Below are 15,397 nucleotides of genomic sequence, written 5' to 3'. Positions count from 1 at the left end.
GAGCTAAAGTTATTAGGTTTCTAGCCAGTATCTTTTCCTACTGGATTAATGAGAATATATATATACTTATTGAATATAAAATAAATGTGAAGTTACATGAGTTAAAAATGTTCAAATACTGAAGTACATAAATATTTATAGAAGCAGTGTGGTTTTCTTGTTACCGATTAAGAAATTTGGGCAATTAAATAGTGGGATGATACTTAAATTATGTAAAAGGACAAATTAATATCTTATATAATGTCTCAAACAGTTCCGTATCATTTCTACAAAAATATCTATTCGGAACTAAATGATATTATGTTTAAAATAAAAAATGCTGAAATTGCTTCCTATATATTTAAAAATCAGTAAAAGGTTTTTGGAATTTAAAAAAATCCTTATTAGCTTGATGTTACTTGGCATTGTTATTTCATTTCAAAGAAACATAGCAGTGATCCCACTGAATCCGAAACATTTTTTTCTTAAAAATATAAGAGATAAAATACTTTATCTCCACCAGGACTCTTTAATAAATAGGCTAAGCTCTCAGCTGGTCCCATTGGACATTTATATTTTACTTATGCCCTGTTCGTCACTAAAACCTCTTTTCTTCTTTTAGCCTTAAAAGGAAAGGCAAGGAGGTGAGTTCACATGATTTGGTAGCAGAGCACCATCATGTGGTCACTTTTTGAATAACTCATTTAAAATGAGAAAAAATGTTCTTTATTTAGAAGAAAGGTCCAGTGAGTCGCAATGCATCCAGATATGCCCTCCCTGGTCTCTTGTTTTTAGCCAGTCCGATATGTATAATTTCAAAGAAAAATAAGCTGTGTTTGTTATTTGTTTCTACAAATAATATGTCCTTGTTTTTGTAAAGATTTGCCTTCATCTTTTTTTAAAAAAGTCTAACTAACTTACTCATACATGCTCTGCTCATGTCTCTGCCCACCACCCCCTTTGGAGCAAGGAGTTACTCAACTAAATGCCCTTTAGTCGATCATTTTCTTACTTTTCTAAAAAGGGTCATCAGATTGAGTGGGTACTAAGCTGCGCCACAAAGGCATTTTATTGTGCAAGGGTAAATTAGCTTACCTTTACAATGATCGATTTTTATCATAGAATATGTTTTTTTTTCCTAACAAAAATAATCCTGTCTGTTCTATATTTATTTGAAATATTAGAGTTTTTGTTGATTGTGAAGTAGATGAATTTCATTCCTTGACACCACCCCATCCCTCCCTCCACAAAAAGTGGAGGGTAGTCAGTCGCATGGGTTGGATAAAGTCACTAGAGAGAAATCAGTATTGTTTATCTTTGCTCTTTCTGAGCTACTCAGTTTTAAAAAGTGGCATTGCCTAAGGGGCAGGGCCATGAAGAAATAAGACCATCTAGGTTATTACTGTAGCATTTCTCTTACAGTTTTCTCTAGTTCTTTGATCACTGCAGGATATCAGTTTTCAGTTGCAAAAAAAGCCCCTGTATGTACAGAAAGGCTCTTTCATCTCACTCTACGTCTCCCCAGCCACCAAATGTTTGCCTGCTGTGATTTTAAGGTAATCAGACATAGCCTATCTTAAAAGGCATAGGCTATGTCTGATTTCCTTTAAAAAATTTAGGATCGAAATGGACTTTAAAGTGGAGAGTGAAATACGTCATATAGCTGTGGAATTTTAATCAAATAGGTAAATAAAATTGAAGCCTTATCTGGAAAAATCTGCCTAATCATATAGATAACCAGAGGTATTTCGATCTCTAGGGGACAGTAGAGAGGGAAATGAGGAACAATTGGTACTAACTCCTACATCCTAGGATAAAAGTTAATTCTGGGCCAAAAAGGGGAATAACTATGAGCCAGGGCAGCTCAAAAAGTTTTCTGGGCAAAAGGACTCAAGGTGATAAATTCAAAATAGTCTTAAGCCAGAAGTTAGGGATCACTATGATTGAAAATCATGTTGTGTAACATTCACAGGGCAAACAGAGTTTACAAAAATAGAAAATATATTTTTCTATGTTCTTTAATTTGGATTAGCTAGTGCAGACCTCTACCTTGTACATCCATCTGTCTCAGACATCTCTTAAGGCATCAGATTTCCCTCAAACTCTTCAAGGGATGGGGAACTTAGTACTTCTTCTAACAGCTCACTCCTCAAACAGAATGACCTGTCTCCCACTGTTCTCCGTTTGTTGAGAAGAGAGAGAGCAAACCTTAATTTTCGTCGTTTCTTTCTGTCCTGCGGATGTATCTCAGGCCTCACCACCACATAGGCCAGCAAAAGTTTTAAAATTAACTCAGTTTTGAATGGCTTAATTTGTTACAGATTTCTTACTTTTTTAAATCTACAGTTACCATTTTAAGAATTTAAATTATTAATTTTTAAAAATATATATCTTTATTGATTTCAGAAAGAGGAAGGGAGAGGGAAAGAGAGAGAAACATCAATGATGAGAGAGTCATTGATCGGCTGCCTCCTGCATTCCCCCCACTGGGGATCGAGCCCTCAACCCGGGCATGTTCCCTGACCGGGAATCGAACCCCGATCGCCTGGATCCTAGGTCTGTGCTCAACCACTGAGCCACGCCCGGCCGGGCTATTATTAATTCTATAAGAGATTAACAGAATAAGCCTAACTGGTGATTAACATGGTAGCCTTTCAATATTTGAAAACGTGTATCCTCTTGCTTTGATCTTCCTTCTGGCCCAACATTTCCAGTCTCTGTGTTGCAGTTTCATGTTTTCCTCTTGAATAATGTTTTGCTGTCCTATTATGCAAATAGGTTGTCTTTTCATGGGTTTGATACCTTTTAACAAAACAAGGTGTTGGCCAATCAAACCTAAGGCATTGTAGGATTATCTCCCCTCTTTTTTAAGACTCTGTATTCCTATTCACATAATCAATAATATACTATCAACTGTGGCATGTTAGCGTGCCATCCTTTACTTTTATTGGCTAAAAGATGAATCTAAATTCCTATCAGGAAAAAAGATGGAAATGGAAGAAAATCAATATTCTATGTAAATAGCTATGAGGTGAGCAACTAAAAATATAAAAAAGGAAAAGAAAGCATTAAAGACAAAGCAGATGAAAACATGAGTAAAAACTGGACAAATTATATAAAAGGAAGGGAATAATTACAGGGAAAAGAGACAGATCCGTCTGAATGAAAACTACTGTGAAAAAGATTTTATGTCAAGTCCAAGAGGTATTACTGTTTGCTATACCAAGCTCCATGGAACTGTGATTGTTTTTGAAGATTTCACAGTAATTTTTAGATTCCCTTCTTCCATCAACAGAGAAAACACAGAAAACAACAACGTTGTCCTTGAAAGAGAGAAATATACCTCTTTATTTCCCCCAGGCGAACTGAGGTAAAAAAACAGATGGGTCCACACAGCAATTAGCAAGTGTGGCAAGTCCTGAGAGTCACACTAGAGGGAATTAATTTAGAAAGTAGAAAGTGTTAAAGGCCCCAGTAAATCTGTTAATTTCATGTTACCTTAATTTTTCGTAGGTGGTTAGAAGTCAGAGTCCTTGACCTTAAAGTTTTCATTTATATAAAAACATCACAGCAACACCATATTTCTAGAATATAATACTTTCGGTTATTGGGAACATAAAACTAATATTCAGGAAAAAAGTGAATATAAGCAGTAGTAAAGTTAAAACACAATTGGTGACGGGACTTTCAAATACTACATTTCAGTTTTCTTTAATTTTATTGCATATGTTCAAAAACTTAATTACTGGTGAGATAGCCTCACGATGCCTCATAATTCTAGTGCCTGACATTTACATAGTGCTGCGAAAACAAAAGACTAAAGCTTTTCACAATTAACACTGTGCGAGTTGTGTAAATCCTGATACAGTCCTTTTTTAGCGAAAAGACAGAGACATGTAAAAGGGTTTAATATAAAATCATAGTATCGTCAAAACAAGAAAAGTAGTCCAAGAAAGAAAAAAAAAAAAAACCCACACATTTTGTATAGCCATTATTTTTAGGTGGCATGTAAAGACGATCCTCAGCTTTCCCTGTTCGAGGTTATGTTTTCATCATTGCTGGATCCACTAGATGTCAGCATCGCTGCTGAATCCACTAGATGTCAGCATCGCTGCTAATTCCACTAGATGTCAGCATCGCGTAAGGGCAGAGAACGTTTCCCCTGAAAAGTTGCTCTTAAACCCGCGCGTGTTAAATCAGGAAGCCCTGCCCAGCACCCACGGGCCCATCTGTGTCACTTTAATGTATGCAACACGTTATGTTAAGCTACCCAGAACCTTCGGCAAGTGGGTGATTTTTTTGAAAGCACCCCCTTGCCTGGTAAGTGAAGGGCCCTGCAGCGCAGAAGGCAGGGGTGCACCCGCTAGGCCCACAGCGAGCGCTCTGCGCTCTGCGCTCTGCGCTCTGCGCTCTGCGCTCTGCGCTCTGCGCTCTGCGCTCTGCGCTCTGCGCTCTGCGCTCTGCGCTCTGCGCTCTGCGCTCTGCGCTCTGCGCTCTGCGCTCTGCGCTCTGCGCTCTGCGCTCTGCGCTCTGCGCTCTGCGCTCTGCGCTCTGCGCTCTGCGCTCTGCGCTCTGCGCTCTGCGCTCTGCGCTCTGCGCTCTGCGCTCGACCGGTCTCCTCACTTCTGGCTTGTCTCCGCTGCAGCCCTTAGATTTTGAAACGAAGAAGGCGTACACTTTCAAAGTGGAAGCCTCCAACCGTCACCTGGACCACCGGTTTCAGTCGGCCGGCCCTTTCAGGGACACGGCCACGGTGAAGGTGAGCGTGCTGGACGTGGAGGAGCCCCCCGTGTTCGGCAGGCCGCTGTACGCCATGGACGTGTACGAGGACACGCCCGTGGGGACCATCATCGGCGCTGTCACCGCGCAGGACCTCGACGTGGGCGGCAGTGCTGTGAGGTAAGACGAAGAACCTTCCCCCCAGCCCCCCCACCCCACCCCCCCAAAAAAAGAAAAGAAAAAATTTTAAAAATACTCTGCCCAAACCTGCGTGAAAATATACTGACCCTGCCTAGAGATTAGGCCACGCGGGAAAGCCGTGGGGTTTGAACAAAACAATGTGGCACAAATCCCTGCAGCGGGGTTCAGAGGGGGGGTGATGCTGGACATGCCCCTCAAGCTGCCCAGTCTCCACTGTTCATGTCAAAGGGCTTCAAGAATACGACTTCAAAGGGTGGCTCTCATGATTAATGATAAGATAGCTTATAGCGCCTGGAATATATTAGGCGGTTAATACATTTTCCTAAAATCCCTGCCTCTCGGAAAGTTAGAGCTGGAAAACGATGGTGCTGCCACTGGCAGCCTGCAGCTCATTTTCTCCCTGGGCCAGCCTGTCTGCTGGAAGCCCAGCCAGAGTCAGCCCCTGGGGCAGAATGAATTACAGAATTTCTCAAGTCCCAGACTTGGCCAGGAGCTTCTGTGGACGTAGGCTACAGGGTGGTGAGTCTACAAAGCAAGCTCTGGAGTGTGGAAGCGGAAGAAAATCCCTCTCCCCGCTCCCTCAAACCCATAACCTCCACTTGCAGTACTGAAGCTGAAGCTCGGTGGGGATTACCCTGTTCCGCACTCATACATTCATCCTGCAACGTATTTTTGAGACTTTCTCATTCAGCTTTGCTTCTGTATGTTCAAATTCCTTGCCACATGCCCACATCCCACCTGCCTACAAGTATTGGGGTGTGGGACTGGGGTGGGGGGTGGGGGGAGAGAGAATCTGAGTCTGAATATTGCACCTCTAAAGGTTGAAGCTTAATATACAAGAACCAGATCAAAGAAACATTAAGTAGGCTTTTAATGCAAAACCCTGCTCTATTGATATAGGGAAACTATATAGACACATGTATCGTAATATTTTATGCCATCGGGTAATTAATGCTTAAAAAAAAATGGATCAGCCATAAAGCCCTAGCCTCAACACTTTCATAGCATATAGGAAAAGTCTTAGGCAATGTCTTCAGAGAAAGCAAGATCCGCTGTTTGTGTTCATCTGAATCCATCCCCCAAAGTGGCCCATATATTTTCCTTCTTGAAGCAGGTCTGTGATCTTGTAGAACTCTAAAGAAGAGCACACTGTCTTGGGAAAGGGAGGACAAACAGCAATGACCGAGTGTCCCTACAGGTCATGTCGAAGGCTGGCTAATTTACTCGCTGGGTTCAAGTTGTTGTTCTGCATGTCCATAAAACAATATGACCCACTTCCAGTGAAACTCCAGAAAGCTGTATTTATTACCAGCGTTTGTAGGGGTGTTCTCAGGAATCTGCCGTGTGAGTAGTTGTTATATATTAACCTGTCATCATTCACCAGTCTTGTTCCTGAAGCCCCTGCATGTGCTGTTGGTTGATAATTGTGAAAGTGGCAAATGTCTGGTGAGTAGATTTACAGGTACTTTCAAGAATATAAAGTTACAGAAAAAAACATTGAAGGTTGTAAAGAAAATAATAAAAAAGTAAATAAATAGGGATTGAAACTCTCTACCGTGCAATAAATGAGGACAATTTTGGGACACAGGGGAACATGTTATTCTTGGGGAACTTGCTAGGTTGTTTAAATTTACTGTTTGTTCTATTTTTGAGGACCTATAAAGAATGATGAGGTCAAAATATTAATAAATTATGATTTAATGGAGTACCTGAAAAGAAAAAAATCAGAGAGTTTATCAGTAAAAAATATTACATTTGGTAATGGTCAGGTGAGAGTTACCACCTTCTACTAAATATAAGAAAATGATTAGAGTTAAGACCCTGCTGTGAGAAAGGAAAGCTACATTTTAGAGAAACTCTCCACCTACAAACCCGATTTTTTTTTTTTAATGTCACAGGAGCTAGTACCTGACAAGTGCTATTTTATGTGAGATAAAATAGTATCCCCAGTCTTAACTTCTAATGGCTACTGACTCACTAAAGCTGTAGACACAGATGGATCCCCATGAGGGGTTGTCAAAAGATAAACTGCTTTTGAATCAACATGAAAGTTGCCTTTCTTCCATGCCCTTCGAGTAAACAATAAGCTTGAATCAAGTCAGCTGAGGAAATACGGGGTATGAATCATCTTTTCTTGGTCTGAAAACGTGTTTGCTCACTTAAGAATGAGAGCGAAAATTGGTTGAGAAAGATCAGCATCAAAATGTAAAACTACTTGACATGTTTATGCTGTTTCATTTTCTTGTGCTTAACTGTCTTTTCACAGGGTTGCTCTGCAAGGTATTAAATGAGGACTGTGTTATTCTATACAACTGGGTATTTATTAATATTACTAATTTATCATCACTGCACACAGCAAAGAGCCATAATGCAATTGCATAAATCGGGTCCAAACGGCTTACAAGAAAGGTTGCTAGTTGCAATGCATCCAGATATGCCCTCTCTGGTCTCTCCTGCCCAGATCGTTGGTATCTTTTTTGTTTCAGCCTTTGGAATTTTCACTCGGTATTATTTTGTATTCGTTTCAGGTGTACAACCTAAAGGTTAGACAGTCGTATCCTTTACTAAGTGATGCCCCCAATGCTTCAAGTAACCACCTGCGCCATGCACGGTTATTATAATGTTATTGACTGTGTTCCCTGTGATGTACTTTACATCCCTGTGACTATTTTGCAACTACCAGTTTTTACTTACTAACTTTTTCACCTTTTTTACCCAGTTCCCCAACCCTCCTTCCCTCCAGCAACCATTAATGTTCTCTGTTTCTATGGGTCAGTTTCTGTTTTGTTTGTTCATTTATTTTGTTCTTTAGATTCCACATATAAATGAAATCATACGGTATCTGTCTCTTTCTGATCTATTTCACATATCATGGAACCTTCTAGGCCCATCCATGCTGTCACACATGGAAAGATTTCATTCTTTTTATGGCCAAGTAGTATTCCATGGTATATACGGACCCCTGCTTTCTAATCCACTCACCTACCAGTGGCCACTTGGGTTGCTACCATATCTTGTCTCTAAATAATGCTGCGTTGTACATAGGACCGCATATATTCTTTTGAATTAGTGTTTGGGGTTTCTTCGTGTATAGCCCCAGAAGTAGAATCTCTGGGGCAAGGCAGCTCCATTTTTAATCTTTGGAGGAACCTCCACACTGCTTTCCACAGAGGCCGAGCCAGTCTGCGTTGCCACCAGCAGAGCAGGAGGGCTCCCTTTCCCACACCCTCACTGTTGATTAATAAATCAGCACTTGTTCGTGGATTTATTAATGACAGCCATTCCGACAGGTGTGAGGCGCTGTCTCCTTGGGTTAATTTGCGTCTGTGATGGTTAGTTGAGCGTCTGTCTTTCCGCATGCCTGCTAACCCCCTGTTTGTTCTTTGAGGAAGGGTCTACTTAGGTCCTCTGGCCACTCTTTAATTGGATCGTTTGTTTTTTGTGTTGTTGAGTTGTATGAGTTCTTTATACATTCTGGATGTTAACCCCTTATAGGATGTATCATTCGTGAATATGTTCTCCCATCCAGAGCTTAATTTCTAGTTACTGGTGTCTCTTTACTCTTCTACCCGTTGCCTTTAGATGCACCAATTTTCTGGCCTCTAATGTTCTATCCTTTCACTCTCTCATTATATAGTTCGTGGGAATGAGCTCCAGTGAATCGCGTAAGAGTGGAGTGAGTGTAGCCACAACTAGTGGGTTGGGGGGTTTCACAGCAGCAGTCTCTTAAGTTTAGAAATAAAATTTAAAATAAGTGACTCTTTCATTACAGTGGAAATTAATATTTGTTTTCAGTATGAGTGATCTAAGTTACAGAGAAATATTAATGGATGGTTTTGTTCAATGCGTGACACTTTTGTTCCAAACACATAAAAATCTTAGTTATCCTATGAATGAATTTTAAAATAAAATCTAATCAAACTCATTTTGTGCATAAAATGAGAAAATTAACAATTCAGTTTTAAACTGACTCTATGTAAATATTGAATGATAAGAAACTAATGGTGTAAAGTAAAATCTATATAATGAAGGTAAACGTACATATATAAATTCAAAATTACAGTATTTAATAGAACAATTAAATAGTTTATTTTTCATGTTATTTTTTTGTTTAATGAAATTTCTAAACAAAGCCTACCACTTAAAATCAAGTAGGGAAATTAACTAATACATAGAAAGCCATTATGAATCCCCACAAGTAGAATATAATATTTTAAATAATTAGTTACTGGATGTTAATATATAAAAGTCTACCGTGTCCTACTTACAATTATCTTATATCCCAAATCTTATCTGTTCTTCACACTTCTGGAAAAAATTATATAATCAATTGTAATTGATTTTTTTATCATGGGTTTAAAGGCTATCATAAAGCTAGTTTTCATTTGAAGTCCCCTCTAATACATCACAAATTTTATTATATGGGCAAAAAACTAAGCTCAACTTCAAAACATGCTTAGGGAGTGAGAAGAAAGAGAGACCCAGCTAATATAGTGGTACCTATAGCAACATGTAAAATTTACTTTAAATATTAAATTAAATGATCAAAATTAAAATTTTGAAAACATTATCCAGTCTTTAGTTTTTACTTATCTAGAAAGATTTTTGTAAGGATTAAATGAGGTATTGGTATAAAATGTTTTATTTTTAAAATTTTTTTAGACTTTATATTTTTGGAGCTGTTCAGGTTCCAACCTGCAGCAATTTCCTATATACCTCTTGCCACAACATAGGCATTGCCTTCCCCATTACAAGTATCCCCACCAGAGCCGGCCCATTTGTTGCAAATGATGAACCTACACATTGTAATCACCCAAAGACTGTAGTTTCCCTTAGGACTCACTCTTGGTGTTTTACGTTCTGTGGGTTTGAACAAATGTATAAGGCCGTGTACCTATCATTAAGATATACAGATGATTTCCATTGCCCTAAAATTCCTCTATGATCTGCCTGTTCATTGTTCCCCCCAACCAATCCTTGGAAACCACTGATATTTTTACTGTATACATAGTTTGATTTTTCAAGAATGTCATATAGTTGGAATCATACAGTATGTGTAGGCTTTTCAAATTAGCATATTTCTCTTAATAATACACATAAAGATTCCTCCATGTCTTTTCATGAGTTGATAGCTCATTTCTTTTTAATGCTGAATAATATTCCATTGTTTGTTTGGGATATTTATCCACTCACCTACTGAAAAGTATCTTGATTGCTTTCAAGTCTTGGCAATTACTAATAAAGCTATATAAACATCTCTGTGCAGGAATTATTATGTGGACATAAATTGTTAACTCCTTCCTTTTAATACCAAGGAGTGTAATTGCTGGGTCATATATTAAGAGTATGTTTAGATTTGTAAGAAGTCGCCAAACTGTTCCGTTAAACCAAACTGCTTAAAAGCCTCTGAAGGGTAAACTGAAGTCCAGGTAGAAAGGTTTGGGATTCAGATATAAAAGGACACACAATCAGAACGTCACATATGACTTTTTAAAAATGACCAAAACAAATGAGGGAAGCTTAAGCAATTGAGGGAAATAACAATATAGCAACTATAATTTAAATAACATTTGACTATGAGGCATTTCTCTGTTTTAGAGATATATTTTAATATTACATACTTCCAAATGCAAAGTTTAAGGACAGAAGTTTGCCTTTATAAAGTCATAATTTTGTGTAGTTTTTAGTTTCTCATAAAACAAACGAGAAGTTATGCAAACTATCTTAAGATATAAACTTAATTCCACTAAGGGGAAAGTAAGCGTGAGAAGGATTAGAAAACTGTAAATAAATAAAAGGGACTAATAGGAAATTAGCAGCTACTATTTAATAAAGTTTGAGAGAAACATATTGGGATTCCTAAGAAAAAAAGTTAATTGTGACTGTTGATGAAGCAATTACAATCTAAATGTTCTGTTTGAGGCTTAGATTCTCAGGAAAATGTTTGTGGAAATTAGTTGGACTGAATTTACTTTCATTTTATTATGTGCCACAAGACAAAAAATTTAGAAAACACATTAGCAAGTAAGAGAATATGAGAAATGTTAGCTATTATTATGACCTGAATAAATGAATATTGCCTACTGTGACCTGACTCATTGCTCCTACATCTTTATTGCTTAAAGAAGGCAATGTAATATTTTAGAGTAACTGTGACATCAAGTACTTTTTACAAAATGTGTCTGGGCATTGAGGCAGGGTCAAAGTTAGCTTTTGCATTAACTGTGAGAAAGTTACCAGGCAAATGAAAAGTAACAGTTTTAAGGGAAATGCTTACCTCATAAAGAGAACACAACTTTTTAAAAGCATTTCTGAAAACTAATTTACAGAAAAGGAATAAAATTGAATTCTGTCAGGTGGCCTGCACAGATTAGGCTAATGCTTTAGTTTTTTATTTCTGTTCAATTGTTAAAACAGGTTTCTTAGCAACAGTCACTATGCATACTTGTACAAAATATAGATGTTTCATTTTATATAGGTCATAAATAATTTTTTGGTTTTTATTTGACTGTCATATTTCACCTGCTCAAATAAGTATAACGTAAATTCTTTATTTAAGGATTTTGCTCATTTAAATAGGTGAGTAAGGCCAAATTAAACACTTCTTATTATACTGTTGTGATTAGTTGCAATTAAAATATCATTCCACCCTAAAATTGCATCTGGACTGTCACAAAACCAACATAAAAATTGGTGGTTCATTCTGGGAGGGTATACATCTTAAAAATTATCTGGATATTTTAGAACCCCAGTTCTCTGAAATGTCCAGGAAATGTAAGGGTGGTTCCATTGTTAGTCCATGGATGATCATTTCTTAAAAAATGTCTCCTCATTGCTATTTTGGGAAAATTATCCCAATAAAAATTGGTAGTAGTTGTCGCATATTTAACATTCAGTCAGGCACAGGGATTCGTCAGTCACATAAAAGTAAGGCATCGGGAAAGTACTAGATCTATAGTCTTGGGGTCTGACCAGCTCTGGGAAGATGCTGAAGAGGTTGAGCTGAGTAAAAAATGTTCAGATAAGTTTCAGGAGTTCTCCAGAAGAAGATGGAAGAAGGAATTTCAGGGGTACTCGGGAAGAAAGCGATGGAGGTAAAAATTAGATGCCAGCAAAGAGTGAATGAAGGCCAGACAGAAGCACCACAGTGTGAAATACGGCTTGGAGAGCTGTGCTCCTGGTCTGTACTTCTGGGCTCAGGTATTTTAAAGTCAGAGGCTGTGCATGTCACAGCTTGGCCCTAGAACTAAGCATACATTTTAATGGTAGAATTTTTTTTTTTTTTTAAATATGTCTTTATTGATTTCAGAGAGAGGAAGGGAGAGGGAGAGAGAGATAGAAACATCAATAATGAGAGAGTCATTGATCGGCTGCCTCCTGCACGCCCCCTCCTGGGGATCGAGCCTGCAACCCGGGCATGTGCCCTGACCCGGAATCGAACCCTGATCGCCTGAGTCCTAGGTCCATGCTCAACCACTGAGCCACACCCGGCCAGGCGAAATTTTTTTTTTTTAATTTGGGAAGTAATACAACATAATTAGTAATGTGGACAGAGAAAGGAAGGGAAGAATACATAGATACACAGGCGCACACACATGATTCTGTGCCAAAGCACATATATCTTCTCTCATTTCATCATTACCACAACACTCACTATCACGCTGTTTGGTGGGTATTATTTTCCAAATATTATAGGAGGGAAAGAGGACAGGCATTAGAAGGGGAACTTCTAACCTGATTGCCCAAGGTAAGTGAAGGCATTAGTATATCACCCTAGTTCCCCTCTGTCCAAAAAGTCAGTGTTCTTCATGTTACATTTCACTGCATCTCAGTGGTAGTTGATTTATAAAATCAAACTCTATGTCACTGTTAGACTGAACTGACTAGATAAATAAATTTGCTTACTACACTTGTAGCATATTGGATTTTCATTGATAGATATATAGATATATAAAACAAAAAGACAGACATAAAATTTTATGTACACATAATGTAAGTTTTAGAATTTTTAAATGTTACCAGAAAAACTTAAAATCACAATAAAAAATAACCTGTGTGTATAGTGATTCATTGTACAAAAATATACTTCTTTTTTAATCCGCTTTATAAATTGTAACATTGCTGCACGTTATAATTAACTAGAAGTAAAGTGATCAATTGTCCCAATTTTGTCTGGAACTGAAGAGTTTTCCAGGTCTCAGTATTTTCAGCACTAAAGCTGAGAAAGTCCTTAGCAAACTGGAAAAAGATGATTGTCCTAAATAAGACATTCTTGAAGCCCTAACTATGTTGCTTTGAAGGAGAAATATTTAGCTGTTAGGCAGGTAGAGAAAATAGAATCTGTGCATTGAATTTAATACAGTGTTTAAATAGCAGCATTCAATTTTGATGTCGATTTTGGCAAATATAAGATAGTTTATATACTTTCTGTGCGTGATTGTCTTTCTTACCCAAGACCCTTTGAATTTCCTCAGCCTAGCTTTACTCATCTCTGTTGCCAAGGACCTGGAATGCTACTTTGCAGATACTCCCCAGTGAAACAAGCACAAATGGTGAAAATTACTTTTTCAATTATTTAAAAAATAAAAATCAACCATTTACTGTCCCTATAAAATTTCTAAACGCATCTAGCAAATGAAGAAATATTTACTGAAGGACATCTAAAATATTTTAAGAATGGCAAGAGACTGTGGCACTTGACACAGGACCTGATCCTTCCCTCCCCCTCCCATCTCCCAAATCAGCTTGATAGAAAACCCACTCTGGGCAAGTGTGATTGAGAAAACATGTTCCTCTCCCCTCGGTTCCCAGTAAGAGAGAGAACATCCTACAAGGGGGGGCAGGATGCAGCATTTCTCATCCCCTCCAACTCTGAGTTTCAGAGGACAACTGGTGAGTGTGGCTGGGAGGTGGACAGCTTATATCCCCCACCCAGCTCCACTCGTAGGGCACAGGCTCTACCCCTGGCAGGCAGATAATATGGGGCTCAATCATTCACTCCATTTTGCTAGTTCCTGGGGAGCCAAAATGAGAAGACCACCCTCTGCCTTCACCCAGGGTCAGGAGCAGTGGCTCGGAGAATTTCCCAGGGTTATAGGAAGTACATAAGACTAGAGAACTCAGAAACTCTTCAGAAAATATATGCTTTCCTTGATTTTTTAGCTTTAATCGACATAAAATCATAAAAAGCAATAATTACAACTTTTATTGGGCCTCTCGAATGTTTTTCCACAATTTCCAGCAACTTATAGTCAGTTCCCCACACAAGCTCCACCGGTTTGCTACTGCTTTTGCAGCTTCCCGAAATACCTTTCCTTCTTTCTGCACTTTGTCTGCCTCACTCTCCTCAATAATTCCTTTGTAGTCTTCTAACATCAGCCAAGTGTCATGTGCAGGAACCAATTGGTTTGTCTGAACCAATAGGTTTGACCTACGTGTCTTCTTTGCACACTGTAGTGTCTTCTTTGTTCCTCTAGCAGGTGTTGAAATCTGTTTATATGTGTCTGCCCAACAAGATTCTTCATTGGTGGGATTGCACTTTATTGATTTTTATATGTCTCAGTCCTAGTAACAGTGTCTAGAGCATAGTGGGCACTGAACAAATATTTACTGAAATATACAGTTGAACACAACCTACACCAACATTCTTTCAGAAATGCTATAGTCACTGAAGAGATTCAGTAGCAATTTTCTTCTTAATTTAGGCCTGGACCCAATTGACTAAAGGTTCTGGAAAGGGCCACTGTGAGAAAATGCTTTCTGATTCAGAAAAGGAGATTAAGTGATAGGGAGAATTAAGATCATTATATCCTTTACTCCCTGACTTTCAAATGTGCCTTCATTTGTAATTTTTGAGAACTTTCTTATGAGACAGGACACAACATGAAATCATGAGACTATCAATGCATTCTCACCCCTCAAATCACCAAGAGAATTATCAAAGGCAGATTAACAGCATGACTCATACCTTGATCCTATAATACTCAAAAATATTCTGGTTCAAAAATCAGTAACTAACAAATATTGACAAGTAGTTTTGCTTTAGCACTGAAATGGTATGCACACGGCCCTAGTTTCAAATAACCAGCTTGTCAAAAGAATATCTTGCTATTTAGAAATAGGTACCGTAACTAAATTACCATGATGAATGGATAGATGATGTCATCTGCGTTCAGCCAGTTGGTAACGACCTTGCCTTCATTCAGCTGGCCAGAATAATGGTGATAATATATGGTGCACTGAGCCTTTCCGTTAGCAGAGCCCTTTCATGCAAAATGTTTATTTAAAATTGTAATACTATATAATAATAATTATGAGGAAAACATTGATGACCTGGTTCAAATATCAGCTCTAAAACTTTCTAGCTATGTGAACTTGGGAAAATTTCTTGGTGTCTCTAGGCTTCAGTTTCTTCATATGTAAAATGGGAAAGTTAATAATACTCACTTTTAGCACTTTTGTGGGGTTTTAATAAGTAATTATACATAAGCATTTGCAA

The 15,397-nt window shown here is 38.2% G+C and overlaps 1 protein-coding gene across 1 annotated transcript in view; it reads left to right on the top strand.

Annotated features, from left to right (window-relative positions):
* CDH12 (cadherin 12) overlaps positions 1 to 15,397 on the top strand; it is a 661,533-nt gene that overhangs the window by 618,267 nt on the left and 27,869 nt on the right. The window contains exon 10 of the mRNA XM_081131650.1: positions 4,625 to 4,878. Within this exon, the coding sequence (XP_080987776.1) occupies positions 4,625 to 4,878 (254 nt within the window). The remainder of the gene's footprint in view (positions 1 to 4,624; positions 4,879 to 15,397) is intronic.

Source organism: Miniopterus schreibersii, assembly GCF_964146895.1.
Source record: "Miniopterus schreibersii genome assembly, chromosome: 3".
NCBI lineage: Eukaryota > Metazoa > Chordata > Mammalia > Chiroptera > Miniopteridae > Miniopterus > Miniopterus schreibersii.
This window is presented reverse-complemented; position numbering and strand designations above follow the sequence as displayed.